General features: G+C 42.2%; 1 protein-coding gene across 2 annotated transcripts in view; it reads right to left on the bottom strand.

Moving 5' to 3' along the window:
• The window catches only part of LOC106607822 (androgen-induced gene 1 protein), a 50,492-nt gene extending 28,019 nt beyond the window's left edge, over nt 1–22,473 (bottom strand). The window contains exons 1-2 of one of the 2 annotated variants that reach the window (XM_045720830.1): nt 22,184–22,473; nt 16,323–16,478 (exon numbers count right to left, since the gene is read on the bottom strand). In XM_045720830.1, coding sequence (XP_045576786.1) covers nt 16,323–16,478; nt 22,184–22,324 — 297 coding nt within the window. In that variant the 5' untranslated portion in view covers nt 22,325–22,473. The remainder of the gene's footprint in view (nt 1–16,322; nt 16,479–22,183) is intronic. The other variant, XM_014205216.2, reaches the window with a different exon arrangement.
• Nucleotides 22,474–25,140: the final 2,667 nt, after the last annotated feature.

Here is a 25,140-nt window from a genome sequence, read left to right as displayed (position 1 = left end):
GTTTTACTCCTGAACTCATTTAGGCTTGCTCTGTCAAAGGTGTTGAATACTTATTGACTTAAGACATTTCAGATTTTCATTTGCAAAACTTTTGAAAAACAAAATTCTGCTTTGACATTATGGGGTGTAGTGTTTGTAGGCCAGTGCAAAACATCAACATTTAATACATTTTAAATTCAGGCTGTAACACAACAAAATGTGGAAAAAGTCAAGGGGTGTGAATACTTTCTGAAGGCACTGTAGGTAGACTGCACACAATGTATAGCTGTTGGCTAGTGTGCACATGCCAAGACCAAAGTGGGCACATTCGCTATATAATGCAAAATTTGTTGTGACAAAACCATCAGTAGAGTTGAAAATGCAACGGAAACACATTTAACTTGTATTTCTTATTCGGTACAAGGGAATTTAACCGCAAAAGTTATGTTTACTACATCATCATGCACAGCCATTTATCACCAATAAGTCAATTTGGTGGAAACTCATCTCTGTTTGGAAAATGTGCATATTGTTTTTGTGTATTTGCGAATATTCACATGAAAATCTGATGTAAACCTAGCTGTTGTTCATGTCAAATGTCTCAACTGCTCATATTTACTTACCAACTACAATGAAGAGCACACACTAGTGGTAGCAAAGGCATGCTTGTGTAACAGTAGTTGGATAATATCTCTAAATGTTTTAAGAATGAGCAAGAGAGAAATGGGAGAAACTTTACATGACTTAGAACCACGGTTTTGCACCTGGAAAAAAAAAGTTAGTTAAAATAGGATTTTATATGCTTTACAAACTTATATTATTAGAAGCAGTGCTATTCCAATTTGATCTACTTACTCAGGCAATCATAGGCAGCTGAATAGCATGTCTCTTGGGGAATCCAGTCTGTGATGCAATGAAAAAATGTTAACGATCATCAGCATAGCTAGTACAAACCTATCTCTTACAAAGCTGATTAGTAGGAATCAATACACATTGAATATCAGAGTATCAAATAGAGAAACAAACAACATTTTCCACACAAAACTGTTAATGACTATGGATTTAAGGAGGGGTTGGTCTGCTCTCTCCTATCCCTGGGATGTAGTAGAATAGGTCACTGGTAACAGAGTGTGTGGTCAAGCACTGCTGTAGAAGCCATGCATCAGGTCATTGACATGTTTCAGGAACTTTAAAGACCGAGACAAATCATGATTAACCATTACCTAAGGTCTTCACTAAGTTAGACTTAGCCCAGCAAGTACATTGACTATGTTGCCCCTCAGCAATCTGGCAGTCAGGCAGACGGAGAGAGAGAGAGAGAGCGAGAGATAGACAGCAAAACAGGCTATTTAATCGTCTTAGTCAGCAGGCTGGATAACTTCTGTACTCCTTTCCTTTGTTACCGCCTCCATCCTTCCATCCAAGCTAGACCCCACTGGGCACAGACATTAATCCAACGTCTATTCCACGCTGGTTCAACGTAATTTCATTTCAATGATGTGGAAACAACGTTGATTCAACCGGTGTGCCCAGTGGGAAGATTCCTGCAAAAAAAAGAGAATCAAGAATTGAAAAAGGCAGTTGAGAGGTGCAACATGTGAATGAGTGTTGAGGGGGAGCAGGTATAGCAAAATGTATCGTATTGTCAAATACAAAATACACAAAAATACAAGGATGTCTGATGAATCATGAAAAACTTTACATCAATATGGGGGGGGATCACATTTCAATAATATATGGCTAGCTTACAATGTCTCACACACACAATCAATGTTTCCTATATGTGTATTCATCAACCATCTCTCTCTCTCTCACACACACACACACACACACACACACACACACACACACACACACAGCTAGCAAGTCACAATGTTGACATGAACTATATTTTCTATAAGTTATTGTGATCATCTCTCTCTCTCTCTCTCACTCAAACACACTCACACAGAGAACACACATACACACACACACACATTTACTGTCATTAACTAAACATATATCAAAATGAAAACTTACCATGTCAATGGAGGATTAGCCAGAGATAACGTTAGTTAGCTAAAGTTAGCTAGCTAGCGAACCTTTCCTTTACGTTCTTTTCCCCAACAAACCACCGCTTTACTTACAACAGTAAAACAAGAATGCAGGACAACAGGGACTACCACTTAGCAGTCAAATATATATTTTTTGGTGTACATTTTGAGAAACTGTCATTCTTTTCCAGCTGTGTTGTGTAGCCTGCCCGGTGCTCTGTCCCAACGGCCTTATGGAATGTTGATGCTGAAGCAAGCAGGCTGCCTGCTGCGCGTAGAGATCTATTGCTGCGCGTGAAGCACAGATTCCAATCCAAGTTTCAGCTGGAACTGATATGCCTACCTCCTTATTTAGCCACTGAAATTAAAATACAATTACTGCCCGCATTATGTTAATTGCTTAAAAGCTTTAAGGGAAAATATTATAGTCATATTTTCGGGATCAAATTCAGGTGCAATCGTGTTTGACTAATTAGTGATTAAAATAAATGCCATAAAAATAGGATTTCCTGGTAAATTGTATTAGGATATTGAAAAAAATAGGCCTGTGTGTTATTTGTTAAATTCAGATCTTTTTTTGTTAGTCATAATAGAACATCAAAATGGCATACAGTGGAACAGAAGAACATGTGCATCACAATAAACAGTGCAATTAGCTAACACAGACAAAAGATGACCATAGAAGTCAACACACACAGCAAGTTAGCAGATATCATTAATTAAACATCCCATATTTCATTTTGCTGCAGTCTTACTGAATTTGAACTGCATTGAATTTTTGTAAAGTTATTATTGTGCATGTATATCTTATATGCTGGTAGCCTAGAAACAATGTTATGGAAATGAATGAGCACTTTTAATTGGGTGGACAGTAAAACAAAAGCTGCCATAGCCTTTAGTAAAAGCAAAAGCATTTATAGGATTGGATATTCTCTAAATTAGGGACCATCTCTGATAACTATAGGACCGCAGAGACTGACACACATTTTAACTTTCAATGACCTAGCAAATTTGATGACTTGGAGGTGAAATATATATATATTTTTTATTTATATTGGTATTTCATCCCATACTGAATAAAAACCTTAAATGGCCCTACTCCTGAAAAAGTTAATCGGGCCGGATAAACTGAAATGGGCTCGGCTCGAGTACCATTAGCCGGAGCCCAGAGTAATATGATTCTGCCGGACTCGGGAAGAGCTCGGCCTGCACGAAGCCCCCCAAGTCCATGCGAGTCCTTCAAGTCTCAAACGGAATAGGCATGAGCCCAGCGTGTTGACTGGGTCCAGTATGCCATGAGACCTTAACCCGCTTTGGTGCGCTCTGCCAGCACTCGTTTGCCAAATGTTTTAAGCTGAATCATGCAAACCCTGCTGAAAAAGAACATTACTCCAATTGTAATTATTTTTAATGGTTCTAGTGTCTTATATCCAATGGGTGAATGATCACCAATGGGTGAAGTATTCAGACCCCTTGACTTTTTTCACATTTTGTTACATTAAAGCCTTATTCTAAAATAGATTAAATTAAACACCCCATAATGACAAAAGTTCTTTTTAAATATTAAAAATATTTAAAAATAAAAAACAGATACCTTATTTATAAAAGTATTCAGACCATTTGCTACGAGACTCGAAATTGAGCTCAGGTACATCCTGTTTCCATTGATTATCCTTGAGATGTTTCTACAACTTGCATGGAGTCCACCTGTGGTAAATTCAATTGATTGGACATGATTTGGAAAGGCACAAACCTGTCTATATAAGGTCCCACAGTTGACAGTGCATGTCAGAGCAAAAACTAAACCATGAGGTCGAAGGAATTGTCCGTAGAGCTCTGAGACATGATTGTGTCGAGGCACAGATCTGGGGAAGGGTACCAAAAAATGTTTGATGCATTGAAGGTCCCCAAGAACACAGTGGCCTCTATCATTCTTAAATAGAATAAGTTTGGAACCACCAAGACTCTTCCTAGAGCTGGCCGCCCGGCAAAACTGAGTAATCGGGGAGAAGGGCCTTGGTCAGGGAGGTGATCAAGAGCCCGATGGTGAATCTGACAGAGCTCCAGAGTTCCTCTGTGGAGATGAACCTTCCAGAAGGACAACCATCTCTGCAGCACTCCACCAATCAGGCCAGATGGAAGCCACTCATCAGTAAAAGGCACATGACAGCCCACTTGGAGTTTGCCAAAAGGCACCTAAACACTCTCAGACCATGAGAAACAAGATTCTCCGGTCTGATGAAACCAAGGTTGAACTCTTTGGCCTGAATGCCAAGCGTCACGTCTGGAGGAAATCTGGCACCATTCCTACGGTGAAGCATGGTGGTGGTAGCGTCATGCTGTGGGGATGTTTTGCAGGGACTGGGAGACTAGTCAGGATTGAGGGAAAGATGAACGGAGCAAAGTACAGAGAGATCCTTGATGATAACCTGCTCCAGAGCGCTCAGCCCCAGTCTGAGGTCTTAAGGTTCACCTTCCAACAGGACAGCAACCCCTTGCACACAGCCAAGGCAATGAAGGAGTGGCTTTGGGACAAGTCTCTTAATGTTCTTGAGTGGCCCAGCCAGAGTCCGGACTTGAACCCAGTCAAACATCTCTGAGGAGACCTGAAAATGGCTGTGCAGCAATGCTACCCATCCAACCTGACAGAGCTTGAGAGGATCTGCAGAGAAGAATGGGAGAAACTCCCCAAATACAGGTGTGCCAAGCAACATACCCAAGAAGACTCGAGGTTGTAATCACTGCCAAAGGTGTTTCAACAAAGTACTGAGTGAAGGGTCTGAATACTTATGTAAATGTCATATTTCCGGGGGGTTATACATTTAGCAAAAATTTCTAAAAAACAGTTTTAGCTTTTCCATTATGTGTAGATTGGTGAGGGAAAACATCAATTTAATCCATTTTAGAATAAGGCTGTAATTTGACAAAATGCTGAAAAAGTCAAGGGGTCTGAATACTTCCTGACTGCACTGTGCATGTTTATATAGATTGGTGTCTATTAATTGAGTAGCATTAAGATAACTGGTCATTTGTTCAAATCAGATTTCAACGAAAAACCATATTTCAACCAAAATAAGATTTATTTTTCATGACGTCAAAAGAACATCAAGAAAAAGACGTCTTAATCTGGTTGTGATCTGGTTATAGACATCCCGACAAGATTTCAACCAGAAAAATACTTATTTATCAGGTCGTATGCCCACTGGGATGTATATCACAGAGAGCCGGAGAAGCTATGGTCCCAGGGGGTCAAATAACCATGAATGTTTACATGCTGCCCATGTTATCCCAAGATAATATAGGTCAAGCTATCCTCAAAAGAGATATGCATTATAGCTATGGGTATAATACAAATACAAATCTAAGTACATTATATTTTCAGTCAAATACAGTATGGTCATAATTTGACAGGTAATATAATGGTCTATTGGGGTTTTCCAGACCATTTTCCGCCCTTGTTTTATGCCCTCTGGACACGCCATGCCCCTCAGGTCATCATATACCCAGGAAATCCACTGGTTCTGTGGCCTGGCTCTTCTCTTCTCTTGTCTCTCCCTGAGGTTTCCTGCTTGGCCCGGCCTGGGTTGAGCTGACCCTGCTGCTCCCACAGTCTACCCCTCTAAGGACCAGTCCTGGAGCACAAAGATGTCAGGCTCTGACCTGAGCACTAGCTATCTCCTTCATCCAGGTTGCCTGGCACTCTCCGACTAACACCGAGGCGAGCTAGCAATAAAGCCTGCCATGCCGGGTGAGGCGAAGCGAAGCGACAGTTCTGGGGCTAATGTTTTAATATCAGCATACCATAATTAATCCCTAAGAGGTGACTTCTCCGCTCCTTGTCTCTTATCCCGACACTTCTCCACCAGCCCTGTATGCCTCCTGTAAGAAGGACAGCAGTAAGCTTGTGAGGAGATCAAATGCACAGCAAAAACAAGCATGTTACTGTCGAGTGTACAGGCTTTGAAAAGGGGTATTTGAAGTTCCAGCTCTGTGGAGTGGAGCAGCTTCCTCGATGAAAGAATTCCAGCTCTGCCTGTAATCCTTCTGATCCAGACAGTTGTAACTGCTCCCGACCCTACCAAACTACCCAACCTATTTGCATTAATCGACCTCGATTAGGGATTTGACAGAATCCTGTTTTGCTTCGTACTCACATTATTTAGCTGGATCTACGATTTCCCGTAAGTCTCTTGCCACTGTGGCCAAATAAACAGGCTGCACTACAAGGCCACAGCAAGTAGGCAGGCCTGCTGAATGGAGAGCATTGACTCTGAGGGAGCAGCTTATTACAGACCCTCAAAAGTGAGAAACAGCATTTCTTATTTCCTCTCCGAGGTGCAGAGTGTGAGTAAATGGATTCAGTCTGAGACAGGTAGTTTATTTAGACATTTCACATTTCCACACCCTCAGCCTTTTTAGCTGCATGGGCTCCATGTCGTCGGGCCCGTAGGGAAACCACACCTGGCCCCGCAAGGGGCCTCCAGGCCTGTCCAGGAGCCAAACCATCCACAGCCCAGCCGAGGGGGATGGAATTACCTGGTCTGCCATCTGCGCCTCAGAGGATGCATGTGAAATGTCCCCGCTATTGTGCCCTGATGGCACACTCTCCTCTTTCATCATCATGTGGAGAGGTGGGAAGAATGGAGGGGTGCGCTCGACCCTGCCAGGGATGCATTCACACCTGACCAATGCAGGGAGAATACACACACATACACACACACAAACCAGAGCAGCACGCAGACTACAGATACACACATATTACCATTATTCAGCATCAACGCTAATGGGGGCTCATTTCCCGGCATTAGCCGCGGTGCACATGACATCCATTGTGTGGTGTGTAAACTGAACTGTGTGGCCAACTCTCAGACAGGGGCTGGTGCCAAGTGGCTCATCATATAGCAGCCTGCACTGCTCTGTGACGATAAAAGGGTTCTTCAGCTTTCCCCATAGGTGAACCCTATGAAGAACCCTTTTTGGTTCCAGGTATAACCCTTTTGGTTCCAGGTAGAAACCTTTACACAGAGGGTACGTGTTTTTTCTAAGAGTGTAGCAACTGATCCCTAGTTTCTAGGAGGATATCTAAGGAGCAGCGCGTTGTCTCGCTCTCTCCGCTCTGCTGCTCTGATGACTCATGTCTTACAGCCTACCTACGCAGAAGAACACAGCTCACAGCACACGTCACATGATCTCTGGTAAGCATGGCCTCTGATGTATTTAACATGCATGTCCCTATTTCAGTATACAGTGCTTTCGAAAAGTATTCAGACCCCTTGACTTTTTCCACATTTTGTCACGTTACAGCCTTATTCTAAAATGGATTCAATTAAAAATGTTCCTCATCAATCTACACACAATATCCCATAATTACAAAGTGAAAACAGGTTTAGACATTTTTGCAAATGTATTAAAATAAAAAACAGAAATACCTTATTTACATTAGTATTCAGACCCTTTGCTATGAGACTCGAAATTGAGCTCAGGTGCATCCTGTTTCCATTCATCATCCTTGATGTAACGGTCGTCGAAAGGAGTGGACCGAAGTGCAGCATGGTAAGTGTTCATAATTTATTATATATAATGAAACACTTAAACAAAGAAACAAAACGAAAGCAAACAGTTCCGTCAGGCAACAGACAACTAAACGGAAAACAACTACCCCCCCCCCCCCAAAGGTGCAGACTCCCGGCCGCAAACCTGAACCTATAGGGGAGGGTCCGGGTGGGCATCTACCCATGGTGGCGGCTCCGGTTGTCCGTGGATCGTCGTCGGAGGAACCGGACCGGAGGCTTTGGACTGCAGACCGCCGCTGGAGACTCTGGACTGCAGACCTCCGCTGGAGACTCTGGACTGCAGACCGCCGCTGGAGACTCTGGACTGCGGACCGTCGCTGGAGATTCCGGACTGCGGAACGTCGCTGGAGGTTCCGGACTGCGGAACGTCGCTGGAGGTTCCGGTCTGGGGAACGTCGCTGGAGGTTCCGGTCTGGGGAACGTCGCTGGAGGTTCCGGACTGGGGAACGTCGCTGGAGGTTCTGGACTGGGGAACGTCGCTGGAGGTTCCGGACTGGGGACCGTCGCTGGAGGTTCCGGACTGTGGACCGTCTCAGGTGGTTCCGGACTGTGGACAAACACCAAACCATGAGGTCGAAGGAATTGTCTGTAGAGCTTCAAGACAGCATTGTGTCGAGGCACAGATCTGGGGAAGGGTACCAAAAAATGTCTGCTGCATTGTAGGTCCCCAAAAACACAGTGGTCTCCATCATTCTTAAATGGAAGAAGTTTGGAACCACCAAGACTCTTCCTAGAGCTGACCACCTGGCCAAACTGAGCAATCGGGGGAGAAGAGCCTTTGTCAGGGAGGTGCCCATTAACCCGATGGTAAATCTGACAGAGCTCTAGAGTTCTTCTGTGGAGATGAGAGAACCTTCCAGAAGGACAACCATCTCTGCAGCACTCCACCAATCAGGCCTTTATTGTAGAGTGTCCAGACAGAAGCCACTCCTCAGTAAAAGGCACATGACTACCCGCTTGGAATTTGCCAAAAGGCACCTAAAGACTCTCAGACCATGAGAAACAAGATTTTCTGGTCTGATGAAATCAAAGATGAATGGCAAAGATGAACGGAGCAAAGTACAGAGAGATCCTTGATGAAAATCTGCTCCAGAGCACTCAGGTCCTCAGACTGAGGTGAAGGTTCACCTTCCAACAGGACAACAACCCTAAGCACACAGCCAAGGCAACGCAGGAGTGGCTTTGGGACAAGTCTCTGAATGTCCTTGAGTGGCCCAGCCAGAACCCTATCAAACATCTCTGGAGAGACCTGAAAATAGCTGTGCAGCAACGCTCCCCATCCAACCTGACAGAGCTTGAGAAGATCTGCAGAGAAGAATGGAAGAAAATCCTCAAGTACAGGTGTGCCAAGCTTGTAGCGTCATACCCAAGAAGACTCAAGGCTTCAACAAAGTACTGAGTAAAGGGTCTGAATACTTATGTACATTTATATATATATTTTATATTTTATATTTCAGCAAAAATATCTAAAAACCTGTTTTTTGCTTTGCTTCGTTATGGGGTAGTGTGTGTAGATTGATGAGGGGGGAAAATGATTTAATCCATTTTAGAATAAGGCTGTAACGTAACAACATGTGGAAACAGTCAAGAGGTCTGAATACTTTCCGAAGGCACTGTAGGTCATGGTAAAAAATAGATATCATGATGATGACATGACATGCAACGTTCTTCCTTATTGCACAGTTACTAAGCCAAAGTTAGTACAAATGAAATGATTTCCCTCTCTTTTGGCTTGAAGCCTGGAAACTGGAAACTAGCAACCAGTACCTTTCCCCTATAATTCAAATATTTTCTCAGTAGTTTATAAATTCACATCCCTGTATGAACCCCTCAGCACCTGCTGCCTAGGCATCCTGGCCCCTCACCACCACCACCTCACTATATAAAACTAAAACATCACCTCTCCCTGCTAACAGGAAAAGAGGCAGCAGCAAAGACCCAATTTAAATATTTTCCGAGTAATTATCAGATGGCCATCACAGACACAAGGGCATATAAAAGTAAGACAAACATGCAGTGTTTCCTTTTTCTCCCAGGGCTCAGCCCTCTGGTCCTGCTACTCGCTGCCCGTTGCCTCCAAGGCCACGGCATGACACCCGGCCAGATAGACTTGGCATTTGCAAAGCAAATGGGCCGTGCTGCATCCAAGACAATGTGTGTCGGTGTCCCTATTAGGCTTATGCAAAGGCCCTCCCAGAGGACAGTGCAGTCCAGGATAGGCCACAGGCAGCGGTATACAGCAGGAAAGAATGCCGACAGTGTCCACTAACTCAGACGGAAGGCTAGCTAGGGGACTTTTCCTTTCCATCAGCCTTGCTGTTTCACCTGCGAGGTGTGAGACAACCCTAGATTTGGCTGACCTACATATAGAATAAAGACTAGCATGTGTCTAGCGAGGTAGGAGAAATACAGACACTTGTTTATTAGGTCTGGATTTGTTGAGTTTCTGTTCTATTTCTCATATACAGGTAACTGCTAAAATAATGGAAACATTTGAGTAAATGGGGGATACAAAGTATATTGAAATCAGGTGCTTCAACACAGGTGTGGTTCCTGAGTTAATTAAGCAATTAACATCCCATCATGCTTAGGGTTATGTATAAAAATGCTGGGCAAGCCATTATTTTGGCCATTATTATGACTACCATACTATGTCCCCATAGGATGACAATTCCCTGATCCACAGGGCACGAATAGTCAATGAATGGTTTGATGAGCATGAAAACGATGTAAACCATATGCCATGACCTTCTCAGTCACCAGATCTCAACCCAATTGAACACTTATGTGAGATTTTGGAGCGGTGCTCCAAATGATGGAATTTCACGTGGAAGAATGGGAGTGCCGCCCTAGGCTGTTGTGCATTCTGTGTACTGCATGCGTTCAATATTTTCAACTCGTGCATTGTTTTACCATGCAGTAGTACAAACAGAAGTACTGTACAGTCACAGACTCGAACTAGCTAGCTTTTAGCTAGTTGAAAAGCGAAGCATACAGTGGGGGGAAAAAGTATTTGATCCCCTGCTGATTTTGTACGTTTGCCCACTTACAAAGAAATGATCAGTCTATAATTTTAATGGTAAGTTTATTTGAACAGTGAGAGACAGAATAACAACAAAAAAATCCAGAAAAACACATGTCAAAGATGTTATAAAATGATTTGCATTTTAATGAGGGAAATAAGTATTTGACCCCTCTGCAAAACATGACTTAGTACTTGGTGGCAAAACTCTTGTTGGCAATCACAGAGGTCAGACGTTTCTTGTAGTTGGCCACCAGGTTTGCACACATCTCAGGAGGGATTTTGTCCCACTCCTCTTTGCAGATCTTCTCCAAGTCATTAAGGTTTCAAGGCTGACGTTTGGCAACTCGAACCTTCAGCTCCCTCCACAGATTTTCTATGGGATTAAGGTCTGGAGACAAGCTAGGCCACTCCAGGACCTTAATGTGCTTCTTCTTGAGCCTTTGTTGCCTTGGCCTTGACCTTTTGTTGCCTTGGCCGTGTGTTTTGGGTCATTGTCATGCTGGAATACCCATCCACGACCCATTTTCAATGCCCTGGCTGAGGGAAGGAGGTTCTCACCCAAGATTTGACGGTACATGGCCCCATCCATCGTCCCTTTGATGCGGTGAAGTTGTCCTGTCCCCTTAGCAGAAAAACACCCCCAAAGCATAATGTTTCCACCTCCATGTTTGACGGTGGAGATGGTGTTCTTGGGGTCATAGGCAGCATTCCTCCTCCTCCAAACACGGCGAGTTGAGTTGATGTCAAAGAGCTCCATTTTAGTCTCATCTGACCACAACACTTTCACCAGTTGTCCTCTTAGTCATTCAGATGTTCATTGGAAAACTTCAGACGGGCATGTATATGTATTCTTGAGCAGGGGGACCTTGCGGGCGCTGCAGGATTTCAGTCCTTCACGGCGTAGTGTGTTATTAATTGTTTTTTTTGTGACTATGGTCCCAGCTGCCTTGAGATCATTGACAAGATCCTCACGTGTAATTCTGGGCTGATTCCTCACCGTTCTCATGATCATTGCAACTCCACGAGGTGAGATCTTGCATGGAGCCCCAGGCCGAGGGATATTGTCAGTTATTTTGTGTTTCTTCCATTTGTGAATAATCGCACCAAATGTTGTCACCTTCTCACCAAGCTGCTTGGTGATGGTATTGTAGCCCACTCCAGCCTTGTGTAGGTCTACAATCTTGTCCCTGACATCCTTGGAGAGCTCTTTGGTCTTGGCCATGGTGGAGAGTTTGGAATCTGATTGATTGCTTCTGTGGACAGGTGTCTTTTTACAAAATCAGCATGGGATCAAATACTTTTTTCCCCCACTGTATGTGTCAATTATGGAAAATGCGAGAAATATGGAATAACCCATCGGCAACCACCCGACTATATGTACACCCGACCCTAATCCGCAAATATAGAAAATGCACTGTAGGCTACAGTCAGAGACGGCTGAATGATTTTTTGACAGGGGGTGCAGGATTTTTTTGATTTACAGTGCATTTGGAAAGTATTCAGATAACTTGACTTTTTCTACATTTTGTTATGTTACAGCCTTATTATTTTTTCCTCATTTCTTTCACTGCACAGCTATTTTCAGGTCTCTCCAGAGATGTTCAAGTCCAGGCTCTGGCTGGGCCGCTCAAGGACATTCAGAGACTTGTCCCGAAGCCATTCCTGCATTGTCTTGGCTGTGTGCTTTGGGTTGTTGTCCTGTTGGAAGGTGAACCTTTGCCCCAGTCAGAGGTCCTGAGCCCATGGAGCAGGTTTTCATTAAAGATCTCGCTGTACTTTGCTCCGTTCATCTTTCCCTCGATCCTGACTAGTGTCCCAGTCCCCGACGCTTGGCCTTCAGGACAAATAGTTCAATCTTGGTTTCATCAGACCAGAAAATCTTGTTTCTCATGGTCTGAGAGTCTTTTAGGTGCCTTTTGGCAAACTCAAAGCGGGCTGTCATGTGCCTTTCACTGAGGAGTGGCCACTCTACCGTAAAGGCCTGATTGGTGGAGTGCTGCAGAGATGGTTGTCCTTCTGGAAGGTTCTCCCATCTCCACAGAGGAATTCTGGAGCTCTGTCAGAGTGACCATCGGGTTCTTGGTCACCTCCCTGACCAAGGCCCTTCTCCCTCGATTACTCAGTTTGGCTGGGCGGCCAGCTATAGGAAGAGTCTCGGAAGAGTCTTCAAACTTCTTCCATTTAAGAATGATGGAGACCACTATGTTCTTGGGGACCCTCAATGCTGCACACATTTTTTGGTACCCTGGCCCAGATCTGTGCCTCAACACAATCCTGTCTCGGAGCTCTACGGATAATTCCTTTGACCTCATGGCTTGGTTTTTGCTCTGACATGCACTGTCAACTGTGGGTCCTTATATATACAGGTGTGCCTTTCCAAATTATGTCCAATCAATTGAAATTACCACAGATGGACTCCAATCAAGTTGTAGAAACATCTCAAGGATGATCAATGTAAACAGGATGCACCTGAGCTCAATTTCGAGTCTCATAGCAAAGGGTCTGAATACTTCTGTAAATATGGTATTTCTGTTTTTTATTTTTAATACATTTGCAAACATTTCTAAAAACCTATTTTTGCTTAGTCATTATGGGGTATTGTGTGTAGATTGATGAGGAAAAATTATTATGTAATCTATTTTTACAAGGCTGTAACATAACAACATTTGGAAAAAGGGAATGGGTCTGAATACTTTCCGAATGCACTGTAGATAGCATATGTTTCTGCTTATAATTTCCAACATTTTGGTAGGCTATTTGTTAGTCAACTTATCTATACTGTAATTAGATACATGCAGCTTCTCTTCTGTCATATGTTGTCCTAGAAACTAAACAAACCTTTGCTCACCAGAATGTCATAAATCGATAGAATGAATGCTTCAATTTAGTCGACGTCGGTAAAGTTCTCTGTCAACTCTTCTTTCACAAAAAAAAAATGCAATAACTAAACAAAAAAGCTGGAAAGATTCTGTGCAAAATTTCCAAATGACATGTTTGACCAGTTGTCTATGGTGCATGTACTATGTACGTACCTGAGCTGAGCCATACAGGAGACTAGGCATCTACTGTACCACCCCACTACCAGATTAGAGGAGGCAATGTAGCCTGTTTTTTTGTCTCCCCACTTTGGTTTTGAAATGACCATCACCCACTAATTAACTATTCATTTTTGCAGATTAAGTGTTTGAGTTAGTAATGTACAGGGTATAGTGCTGCCCTCACTTTTTTTTCAATTTGAGAATACACGGAGCTGGTAAAACTATTTCTGGAAAATGAATTATACATTTTATTTAATTACCACTAAAACTCCATGAAAAACGATAGAATGACAAACCAAATAAATATGTATAGCAGCCTAGAGGTGAATGGTGGTTTCTCCCGTCTTCTCTCTGGCGGTGGGGAGAATGATGAAAAACTGTAGGCTATGTGTGTGCACTGCGGAGGCCCGTCGGCTTGACCACTTTGGCCAATCAGAACGTTGAAAAAAAAATACAAATTCACTGTGTGTCTGCCTTGATGTTCACAAAACTCCACGGACCCCTCTTGCGCAGTGGAACCCAGAACAATATGCGACCACTTGGTTACAGTGGTACCATTCTGCCGAGGACACCCAAACCAGAGTGGCCACTGTAAAGCCCAAGAGCCTGACCCTGTTTGGAAGTTGCTGTAGCCCTGCTTTGGATCTTTAACCTATATTGACTATTGGTTGAGATGCAGGGCCTGTTCTAGCTTAGTATGTCAGTGGGAATGTGAATTGTAAATTGGGCCAAGTTGAAGGTAACAATGCATTAAGCTTCTAGTTTATTGAGATGCATGAATACGCCACACCAAAATATAGATTTTTATGGCTGTTTTATAATGAATTTCCTGTAATTCTACATAGTAATGGTTCATGTTCTACTTGGTCTATTGATTTGATAGCATGTTTAATCTATGCAAATAAATTCTATGAAGTGATAGTTCACCTCTGTTTTATTCTGTAATAGGGTATATTGTAACCATGGGTTTAAGCTAATCAAAGTTTATTTATGATGCAGTGTGTAAGATACACAATACAATTAAAATGCCTACACGCAATAAAGCTCTCCTCGCAAACAGTGTAAGGATATTAAGCTATATGTATTTGTATTTACATTAGGCTATAGCCTACAAATAGCTATACCACAGTCACAGGCCTATTAGGCTATAGGCCTACTGCAAATTATTGTTGTTCCTGAACTGGCCAAATGGCAGCGCTATCCTTCAGCACCACAAGTTGGTTCAACTTCTTTAACATCATTACGCAATCCTGGCGCTGTCCTTTCAGCACCACGATGGGCGCTCCAATCGCTTAAAATAACACTCATCAAGATCTGTTGCCTACGCCTAATAGTCCTCCTCATCGCTTAATAATAATGATAATAATAATAATTATTATTATTATTATTACTATCATTATTACAGAATCTCATCACTTCTCACAATGGTGCTCGTTTAGTAAAGTTAGATCAAAGCTGAATCAACGTCTCGCAAGATCACATAACGATTAATTAGAATTTAATATAACAGAACCGAATAGCATTGCAGGCCTATAACACTACTGTTCCACCAAAACACCTCATTTCTAATGACATTTCAGGATGGTTAGCTGAAGCAGAATAGTCAGACAAAAAAATATAATGCGCCAAAACTGTGCCACTAGACAGGACATATGGTTTGATTGAAACAAAATACGAGAAAGGCTAATAGATGGTTAACACCGTCTGCTCTAATTTGCTCATGAAACAGTAATTCAAGAAGATCTAAATGCATATTCCCATGAAACTAAATTGAGATCAATCAAATGATTAACATGGAGATGCAGTTTGGAAGTTTCACTTGTAAAACGTGAAGAATTATCATTTACGATGGACCGTGATGATGGCCTATTTTGAAATGAGGTAGCCTATGCCTAACTTCCTGTTTGAGGGTATTACAAATAGAACATTTTCTTGAGACAATATGTGTGCGCACATGCAGACTGCTATCGAAGGAGCATATGCAATTTCTATAATGATAGGCTATTAAATTGGCTACATCTGTCGGTTCAAACTTTGAGGAAATGATGACATCATAAAAATAAAACAAAATGCTCTTCCTCACCTAAAATATAGCACTACACCACTGGTAATATATCAATAATTATCGTTTACAAATTAGCTATGACATAGTCAGGCACAACTTTGGATTTCACCCCCATCTCAATGGGTTTGACCGTTTAGAAGTATTTACAGAGATGTTCTCCTCTTTCAATTACAGTGCGCCTCGCAAAAGTGATTGCTCGTTATGAAATGATTGACTTTACCGTGTATATCTAAAAATGAACATATACAACGATTGTTTAAAGCAAAACTACCAAAACTATTGCTGAACCTGAACAATCAAAATAACAGCTATTGTAAGCTGAATAATGCTTGAAAAGGCAATGAGAATGGAAGCATCTGTTTTGTTGTGGATCTGTGGTTTCAAGCATCTAGACAGTCAGAGTTAGAAACGCAGTTATTAAAATGTAGAACATTCAGTGTCTTTTGCTCCTTTCTCCTTGAATTAACTTTCAGATGTTGTGCTATATCCTAGTCCCAGATCTGTTTGTGCTATACTCCAATGGTCGTTGAGTTGGCGATATACCACAAACAGATCTGGGAGCAGACTCCAATGCCCTAGGCCTCGCGTTGTGTTGTGACTACTACTTACCACTCCAACAGGGAAGGCCAGCACGGCCATCATCCAGTCCCTCAGGCCAATGAGCTTCCTAAGCTGCCTCTCCTGCTCCTGGCTCTCACTGCCCTTGGTCAGCAGGCTGGACAGGTCTGTCAGCACACACACGCCAAAGAACACTGCCTGGATAACCTAGAACAGGGGAGGAGAAGACACATGTAGATCACATCATGTGTACTTCAAGACAGATCACCCACACAGAGAGAGTACAATAGTTAGTGCTTTTTTAAAAGTATAGCTGCTCCAGGAGTTGTCACAGAAAAACATTTTCTGCACATTTTAAAGGGATTCACCGGTACTTTAGTATACTTTTTAGCCAGTAATTCTGAAAGTAGCGCCCACGAGCCAAAAGTAGTTTTCGAAAATTATAGATATGTGCACCACGCCATTGCTCTCCCTCTACTGTGTGTGCATCTTGCTAGCTGTGCCTCAAATGGCAAGGGGCTGAAGCTCATTGGCTAGAAATAATTGCTAGAGGCTGGCCCACGTGGAGGGAAACAGTTGCTTTAAAACTAAGGATTTTGTGGCTAATTGTCATGTAGGTTTGAATGAGTCGGGAGACAGACGCAGGAATGCGTACCTTTTTTAAAAAAATTAAGCCCAAATTACGGCGTGCCGTATAAAGGCACGGGGATGAAGAGCAAACAAACACATAACAAAACACAGGGTAGAAACTGCAAACAAAAGAGCGAGGAGTACCTCGAATAAATAACACACGTGCACAATAATTAACACACGGGACGAGACCCGTAATCTGCGCAATCCACAAAGGCACGAAAGCCAAAACACACAGCATAGGTACTCACACACACCAACGGACATTGCAACAATAATGGACAGCACCATGGTGAACAAAAGGCATATATATACAAATACAATCAGTGGGAATAGGGGCCAGGTGTGCGCAATTAAAGTTCCGGAGGGATCCGTGACACTAATTGAGGTAAAACGGCAATTCTGCTCATAAATTATGCATGTATGAAATACACATTGACGCATTCCATCCAAAGCAGAAGGTTTAAAAAATACTTACAAGTCGCCAAAGTACCAAACGCATGTCTTTAAAGCTGCAATATGTAACTTTTTGGGCAATCTGACCAAATTCACATAGAAATGTCAGCTATAGATTTGTCATTCTCATTGAAAGCAAGTCTAAGAAGTGGTAGATCTGTTCAATGTGCTCTATTTCTATGCTTCCCGTTCTTAAGTTTTGTTTTTGAGTCTTTTACATTTGGTTTTGTACACCAGCTTCAAACAGCTGAAAAGAAATACTATATTTTTGGTGTAATGAAAATATATTTCACAGCTGTTTAGATGGTACAATGATTCTCTACACAATCCATTGCTTGTTTTGTCACATAAACTGAAATTAGGCAAACTATTCGAATTTTAGCAACCAGGAAATGGTTGATAATTTTGGGTCACAAAATCAGTAGTTCCTCATCTCTCAAGAGCACAGTAGCTTCAAATATTTATATCACATTATATTCATGAAAAACATAGTAATCCTTAAAAAGATATCTACAAAACAGTGAGCTCCAAAAGAGTTGGGAAAGTGACAATTTCTTTTGCCTCTGTACTCCAGCACTTTGAATTTGAAATTATACAATGACTTTGAGGTTAAAGTGCAGACTGTCATTTTTAATTTGAGGGTATTTTCATCCATATTGGGTGAACTGTATATAAATTACAGCACTTTTTGCACATAGTCCCCACATTTTAGAGGAACAAAAGTATTGGGACAAATGAACTTATGTGTATTAAAGTAGTAGAAAATTAAGTATTTGGTCACATATTCATAGCATGCAATGACTACATAAAGCTTGTGACTCTACAAACTTGTTGGATGCATTTGCTGTTTGTTTTAGTTGTGTTTCAGATTATGTTGTGCCCAATAGAAGTGAATGGTAAATAATGTTTTGTGTCATTTTGGAGTTACTTTTATTGTAAATAAGAATATAATATGTTTCTAAACACTTCCACATTCATGTAGATGCGACCATGATTATAGATCACCCTGAATGAATGAATTGTGAATAATGATGAGCGAGAAAGTTACAGACGCACAAATATCATACCCCAAGACATGCTAACCCCTCACCATTACAATAACAGGGCAGGTTAGGAGTTTTGGGAGGGGGTATGATATATGTGCATCTGTCTTCATTGCATGCTATGAATATGGGAGCAAATACTTAACTTTTTACTACTTTAATACACATATAAGTGAATTTTTCCCAATTATTTTGGTCCCCTAAAATGGGGGACTATACACAAAAGGTGAATTTCCTAACAGTTCACCCGATATGGATGAAAATACCCTCAAAGGAAAGCTGACAGTCTGCACTTTAACCTCATAGTCATTGTATCATTTCATATCCAAAGTGCTGAAGTATAGAGCCAAAACAACAACAAATGTGTCACTTTCCCAATACTTTTGGAGCTCAATGTACAGAATGTATATCACAAAGGAGTTCAATTGAGGTGTCCTCTAAAATAAGATGAATATTCATGTAAAATATAGAGATAGATACATTCATAGAGGGTATTTTGTATTTAAATAAGCATTATATAACAACTGAACAATTGCATAAACCCCATCCTGTCAATGTCTATCCCCTTAAGCTAGCATATGTCATTTTGTGTGAGTCTAAGAGCAGTCTGTACCAGTGGTGGAGATTATTAATGCATTAAATTAAGAGCAAGAGAACATAACAGGGTGTCTTTATCTCCACAGCAAAAATCCAACAGACTGGAAAGTGTGACTTTAATTCTCATTAATTCACTGTTTAATTTAGGATTCCAGGAACCCACATCTTTTTGGTCAGAAAATTGCCTCGCAAAACTTGGTTTGAGGACAGGGTAGTGCCCAGCAACGGCATTAGTATGACACCTAGCTAACACGCAAGACAGGTATTTAATTTGTCAGGAGTTCTTAGTTGTTTTTATATCTTCTACTTCGTTTTTTTGCCTCCGTAACAGCATGTTAGCCTGAGGCTATGCTAAAAACGAATGCCTTCCAGGTCTCTTTCACTAAGATCAAATGCAACGGGTTTGAAAAACAGAGCTCTCACAGGGAATGAATGCCAATTGCTAAGCATAAAACCCTTTACCATTTCTACAGGCTCTTTCCCCTGCCCTGTATCGCAGGCACTTAGAAGCAACCACAGTAATTCCTGGACTGGAGCTCAAGTCATAAAGTGTTGCTCCACACAACTCAAATGTATACAGCTGGGCCAGAGGGAATCTGGGAAGGAGAAAATGGAAGCTGCACGAACCAGTTTAGCTTCACAACAGCTATAGGAGTTATGACGCACATACAATACAATAATTACAAGCCTGAACATATCCAGTGTGTACTAACTATATTACATTAGAGAAGCGCATTAAGGAAACATCAGTTAGCCATTTATAGAATAATGTGAAGTAATGTAATCTATATAGGAACCTAATTACCTCCACAGTTAGCAGAGGCTGACAGGAGAGTACAGTAGTGCATCATTCCTTAGTTAACGTAGACATTAGGTACTGTCCTACACTCCCCCTATCCCTCTTTACACGTGCTGTGTAGCGTGCTGGCCAGAGGCAGAGAGGGAGAACTGGACTGGATGCTCCAGGGACGGGGGACACACTTCATATGTACTAAAGAGCCAGACAGAATATCTCTGTGTCCACACCTGCCCCACTCTAAGCATCACCTGACACTCAGGCAGGGGGGTTCTGCACTCTCACCGCAGTCATCGGATGCTACTTATGTGCGTGATACTACTTGTGTGTGTGCATGTGTGTGTGTGATACTACTTGTGTGTGACACATAACATAGAGTAGATGATACTTGCTCTGTACGGTTACTTACTTGGCTTAAAACTGATAAGTTGAACTAACAACTTGGAAGTGACAGAACAATTTAAACCAAAGGTATGGCCCAAAACAGACGTTCGGTTTCACAATCTGTCTGCTAGGCGCCTCACTTTTTATCCGAAGAAGCGAGACTTTTCAGATCATTTGATTCCTCCAAACGCAGGGGTTCGAGGTTTCGTTCTGTCTACTGATTGATGTGGACAAAGGCCAGCTGTCACTGGTGGAATAACCCCACATGATAGCCCTGTATTCTCCTCCTAATGTATCCCCCTGATGGAAACCCAAATCTGAACCAAACACTCAATAATGGATGACTGAGTCGCAATGAAAACCTATCTACAGGTTCAAATCACAGCAAGGCAAGTGAAGTGTTACAGAATTAGTGTTGACAGATCCATGGATGACAGGCCTACAGCTTGTTTCTAGAGTTTCCCATTCCCCCTTGGAAAGGCCTGGTTCGTTGCACGACAACCTGCGAGCGAGTGGCATGTCTTATTGTGGATAGAGATTGTGCTGTGATAACATGTTTTTGTTGTCTGTTCCAATAATAACTTCTCCATATAGCAACCACTCTAACTGGTAAGATGACTCAATCATGATGAACATTTAGAATAAGAAATGCTTAAAGCAATTGTAATCCTTACCAATAACCAAACCAGTTATTCAAAAGGCCTGTACATACTGTAGCTGTTTCATGTCAAACTGAATATATTTCCACCTCTGAGTCACTTCATGTTAGCTTACTTTCGTCATGGCAATTTTGTATGAGCTAAAACAGAGCATATACCTCTGTCTAAGTATTCCTGAGAAGAAAAAAAAAACATATTGATGCCAGAATGAGATGATCCATTATAATGGGAAGAGACATTGTACAATTTAATTACAATAAATAGGAAGCAAAATAGAGGAGCCAATTGAAGGACTATTCCTGGAATTTGCATATTGACTTCATATTGTCATTTTTCTTATTACTGCAGGATCATGATTAAAGATGGAATATTGAATGCACGACAGTCTCTCTCACACACACACACACACACACACACACTCTCACACACACACACTCTCTCTCTTGCTCTCACACACACACACTCTCTCTCACAAACACATACTCTCTCACACACGCACGCACACACTTTGTTGTGTCAGGATTTATGATAGGCAAATAAATAGCTGTTGTAATGCACAATAACAAAACATTTTATTGCTGTTATTGCATTTAACACTATTGCCATAGAAATAGTAGTACAATAGTTCAGCAGTGGGCTTCTAATGTGGAAAACATGAGTCATTGGTAAAACAATTGACAGGCCCTATAAAAGTGTGTGTGTGTGTGTGTGTGTGTGTGTGTGTGTGTGTGTGTGTGTGTGTGTGTGTGTGTATGTGTGTGCGTGCGTGCGTGCGCAGTAGTAGTAAGCTGAAAATTACAATTAATTTCAGAAAACAAAAGACAAGCAAGACAGAAAGAGAGATAAAGAAAACATCCTGGGTGTTTCCATACAACATGTTTTACTACCCAAACCACATTATGTTAAAATGACGGCTGTGTGATAATGTAACAGGGGAATAATTTGAGCTCGGGACCTTGTTATCTTAATAACATCATCTCGGTTACCCACGGGGCACGGCTGGCTGCTTAATTGTGATTCATGATATGATTACAATGTTGCAACAGAAGGCAAACCGCTTGCGCGCATCAGCAGCAGCCGAGAAGAGAGGGGCACTTTTTAGTGGGTGTGAGCTTTTTATGTCTAACACGTGCCCAAAAATGTGAGGAATCCGTATTAACGCTGGAAAAAAATAAAACATATTGTAGCGGACATCATAATATGACATATTAGGCCCGTTTCGCAACCGAGGGTGGGCGGTATCAACAACTGGAGGTAGGTAGGTCACTGACCGTCTGTAGCATACCATACTATGACGTGCTACCATTTCTGACCAGGCGCCGTTCTAGAGAACAATATTACACTTACCAGGTCTATGAATGTTAAAAACTTCCAGCTACCGCCGTATGTTTGATGCGCGGGCATATCAATGGCTTTATAATTGCAGAGGATGGAGAAATAGGACAGGAGGATGGCTACCCTTAGCACCTGAGATGGGATGAGCGCCATGTTTTTTTCCCCTGTTTCCTTGTCTCGTCTCCTGCTTTATCCTCCTGACAGAGCGACGCTGCTATGGGTCTCGCACATAGCATGGGGGTCGTTGCCTCGGAGAAGGGATGCAGACAGAGAGGAGGGTGCGTACGAGTTGTGCGCGCAGAGCGTGAGGGAAGGGAGGAGGGGTGTTGCCATAGAAACAGAGAACTCAGCCTCTCGTAGATGAGGAGAGGCCAGACCACCGCGTGATGCTCTGCATGCATAAAGAGGCTCCTTCAATGATGTCTTCATAGTCTAGTGAATGGTGTAGGCTAGCTAAGATGTGTACAATAATATTATAAGCAGAAATGTATTTTTTATTTTTGGGGCTAGTTTTAAGCAATAGGAGGCCTACCAGAGTGTGGCAACACAAAATCACCATTTGTGACCTGACACCAGACTTCTTGAATAAGAAACAATATATTTCTTCTGACATAAATTCTGTTTCAGAACAGAGACGGTTACAGGTTTATGTTTGTAGTTCCAGCGGAGACATTCTAATACATTATACTTGTCTTTGGCAGAGAGTTTACTATCACTAGAAGCATTTTACTACTTTACTGTGATCTCTAGGACACAACACAATTCTCCTTCCGTGGCCTCCAACTGCTCTTAAATGCAAGTAAAACTAAATGCATGCTCTTCAACCGATCGCTGCCCGCACCTGCCCGCCTGTCCAGCATCACTACTCTGGACGGCTCTGACTTAGTTAGACTGTATACTCTCCTTCAAGACTCACATTAAGCATCTCCAATCCAAAATTAAATCTAGAATCGGCTTCCAACAGAGCATGCTTCACTCATGCTGCCAAACATACCCTTGTAAAACTGACCATCCTACCGATCCTCGACTTCGGCGATATCATTTACAAAATAGCCTCCAACACTCTACTCAGCAAATTGGATGCAGTCTATCACAGTGCCATCCGTTTTGTCACCAAAGCCCCATATACTACCCACCACTGCGACCTGTATGCTCTCGTTGGCTGGCCCTCGCTACATATTCGTCGCCAAACCCACTGGCTGCAGGTCATCTATATGTCTTTGCTAAGTAAAGCCCCGCCTTATCTCAGCTCACTGGTCACCATAGCAGCACCCACCTGTAGCACCCGCTCCAGCAGGTATATTTCACTGGTCACCCCCAAAGCCAATTACTCCTTTGGCCGCCTTTCCTTCCAGTTCTCTGCTGCCAATGACTGGAACGAACTGCAAAAATGCCTGAAGCTGGAGACTTATATCTCCCTCACCAGCTTTAAGCACCAGCTGTCAGAGCAGCTCACAGATCACTGCACCTGTACATAGCCCATCTGTAAATAGCCCATCCAACTACCTCATCCTCATACTGTTATTTATTTTATTTATTTTGCTCCTTTGCACCCCAGTATCTCTACTTGCACACTCATCTTCTGCACATCAATCACTCCAGTGTTTAATTGCTATGTTGTAATTATTTCGCCACTATAGCCTATTTATTGCCTTACCTCCCTTATCCTACCTTATTTGCACACACTGTATACAGACTTTTTTTATTTTATTATTGACTGTATGTTTGTTTATTCCATGTGTAACTCTGTGTTGTTGTTTGTGTTGCACTGCTTTGCTTTATCTTGGCCAGGTCACAGTTGTAAATGAGAACTTGTTCTCAACTAGCCTGCCTGGTTAAATAAAGGTGAAATAAAAAAATGTAAATGGTGTTCAGATTATATCTGTTTACTACTTTACTGTGATCTCTAGGACACAACACAACTGATGGTGTTCAGATTATATCTGTTTACTACTTTACTGTGATCTCTAGGACACAACACAACTGATGGTGTTCAGATTATATCTGTTTACTACTTTACTGGCAGTCTTCAGGATCCCAAGGCTCTTTATAAGTTCGATATTTGTGTTATTCATACCGTCAGCGGGTTCTTATCTTTAATTGATGCTGTAAAACTACAGTACTTTAACCAAAGCAAAACACCATTTTGGGAGTGATGGAATCACCTGAGGAGGAACATCAAAGTGCTGCATGGATCTGTAAAGCTAAGAGAATAGGCCTGGGAACTATCAGGAGTGAATCAAGTGCATCAGATTAGACACCATTCTGGAACAGAAACACACCCAGGTTATTTCTCACTGACACATTCATTGCGTCATACAGTATTACTGTAATCTATAATTGCCAGCTCCAGTCTCTAAGCTTTTTGAGCGATGTCAGGCTGCGGCAGACTAACTCTCCCCCCTGTTAAAATCAGTTTTATGTTGCGATAAGGCAGCCAAAGAGGTTTATTCTGTAAAAATCCCTCACTGGAGGCAGACAAATGGTTTCCAATCCCAGCTATTAAGAGGATAGAAAGCTGGGGATTACAGGTTCTGGCCTCGGTCCCTCCCAAAGTCAGCACAAGATTTGAAGGCTGACGGAGGGACTTGGGCAGGCAGAGATGGTATGGATGGGCTATCCTGGTATAACCCTAGTGAGAGGCTTTGTGGGTATGCATTTGAGTCCTGCCTCATTCAGCAACGCAAAAGCTCCCAACTACCATAAATGCACAATTTCTACATTTTTGTTCCAGTACACTGAGTTACTCACACACATTCTGTCAGGTACATTCACTTCATGTAGAGTGTAGAACATTTTCGGAATTGCTCTGCAAGTGTTCTTGGCCTGCTGCAGAGTTGCATGGGTCTGCTGGAGTGCAGGCTCTTGACGGTTTGTGGTTAGCTGTTGGGTGTTTGCTTGAGAGTTTCCAGTGTCACTGTCTGCCTAAAGTGGGAGAGCTGATTCACAGCAAGCTATTTCACACTCAT

Source organism: Salmo salar, chromosome ssa06, assembly GCF_905237065.1.
Source record: "Salmo salar chromosome ssa06, Ssal_v3.1, whole genome shotgun sequence".
Lineage (NCBI taxonomy): Eukaryota > Metazoa > Chordata > Actinopteri > Salmoniformes > Salmonidae > Salmo > Salmo salar.
This window is presented reverse-complemented; position numbering and strand designations above follow the sequence as displayed.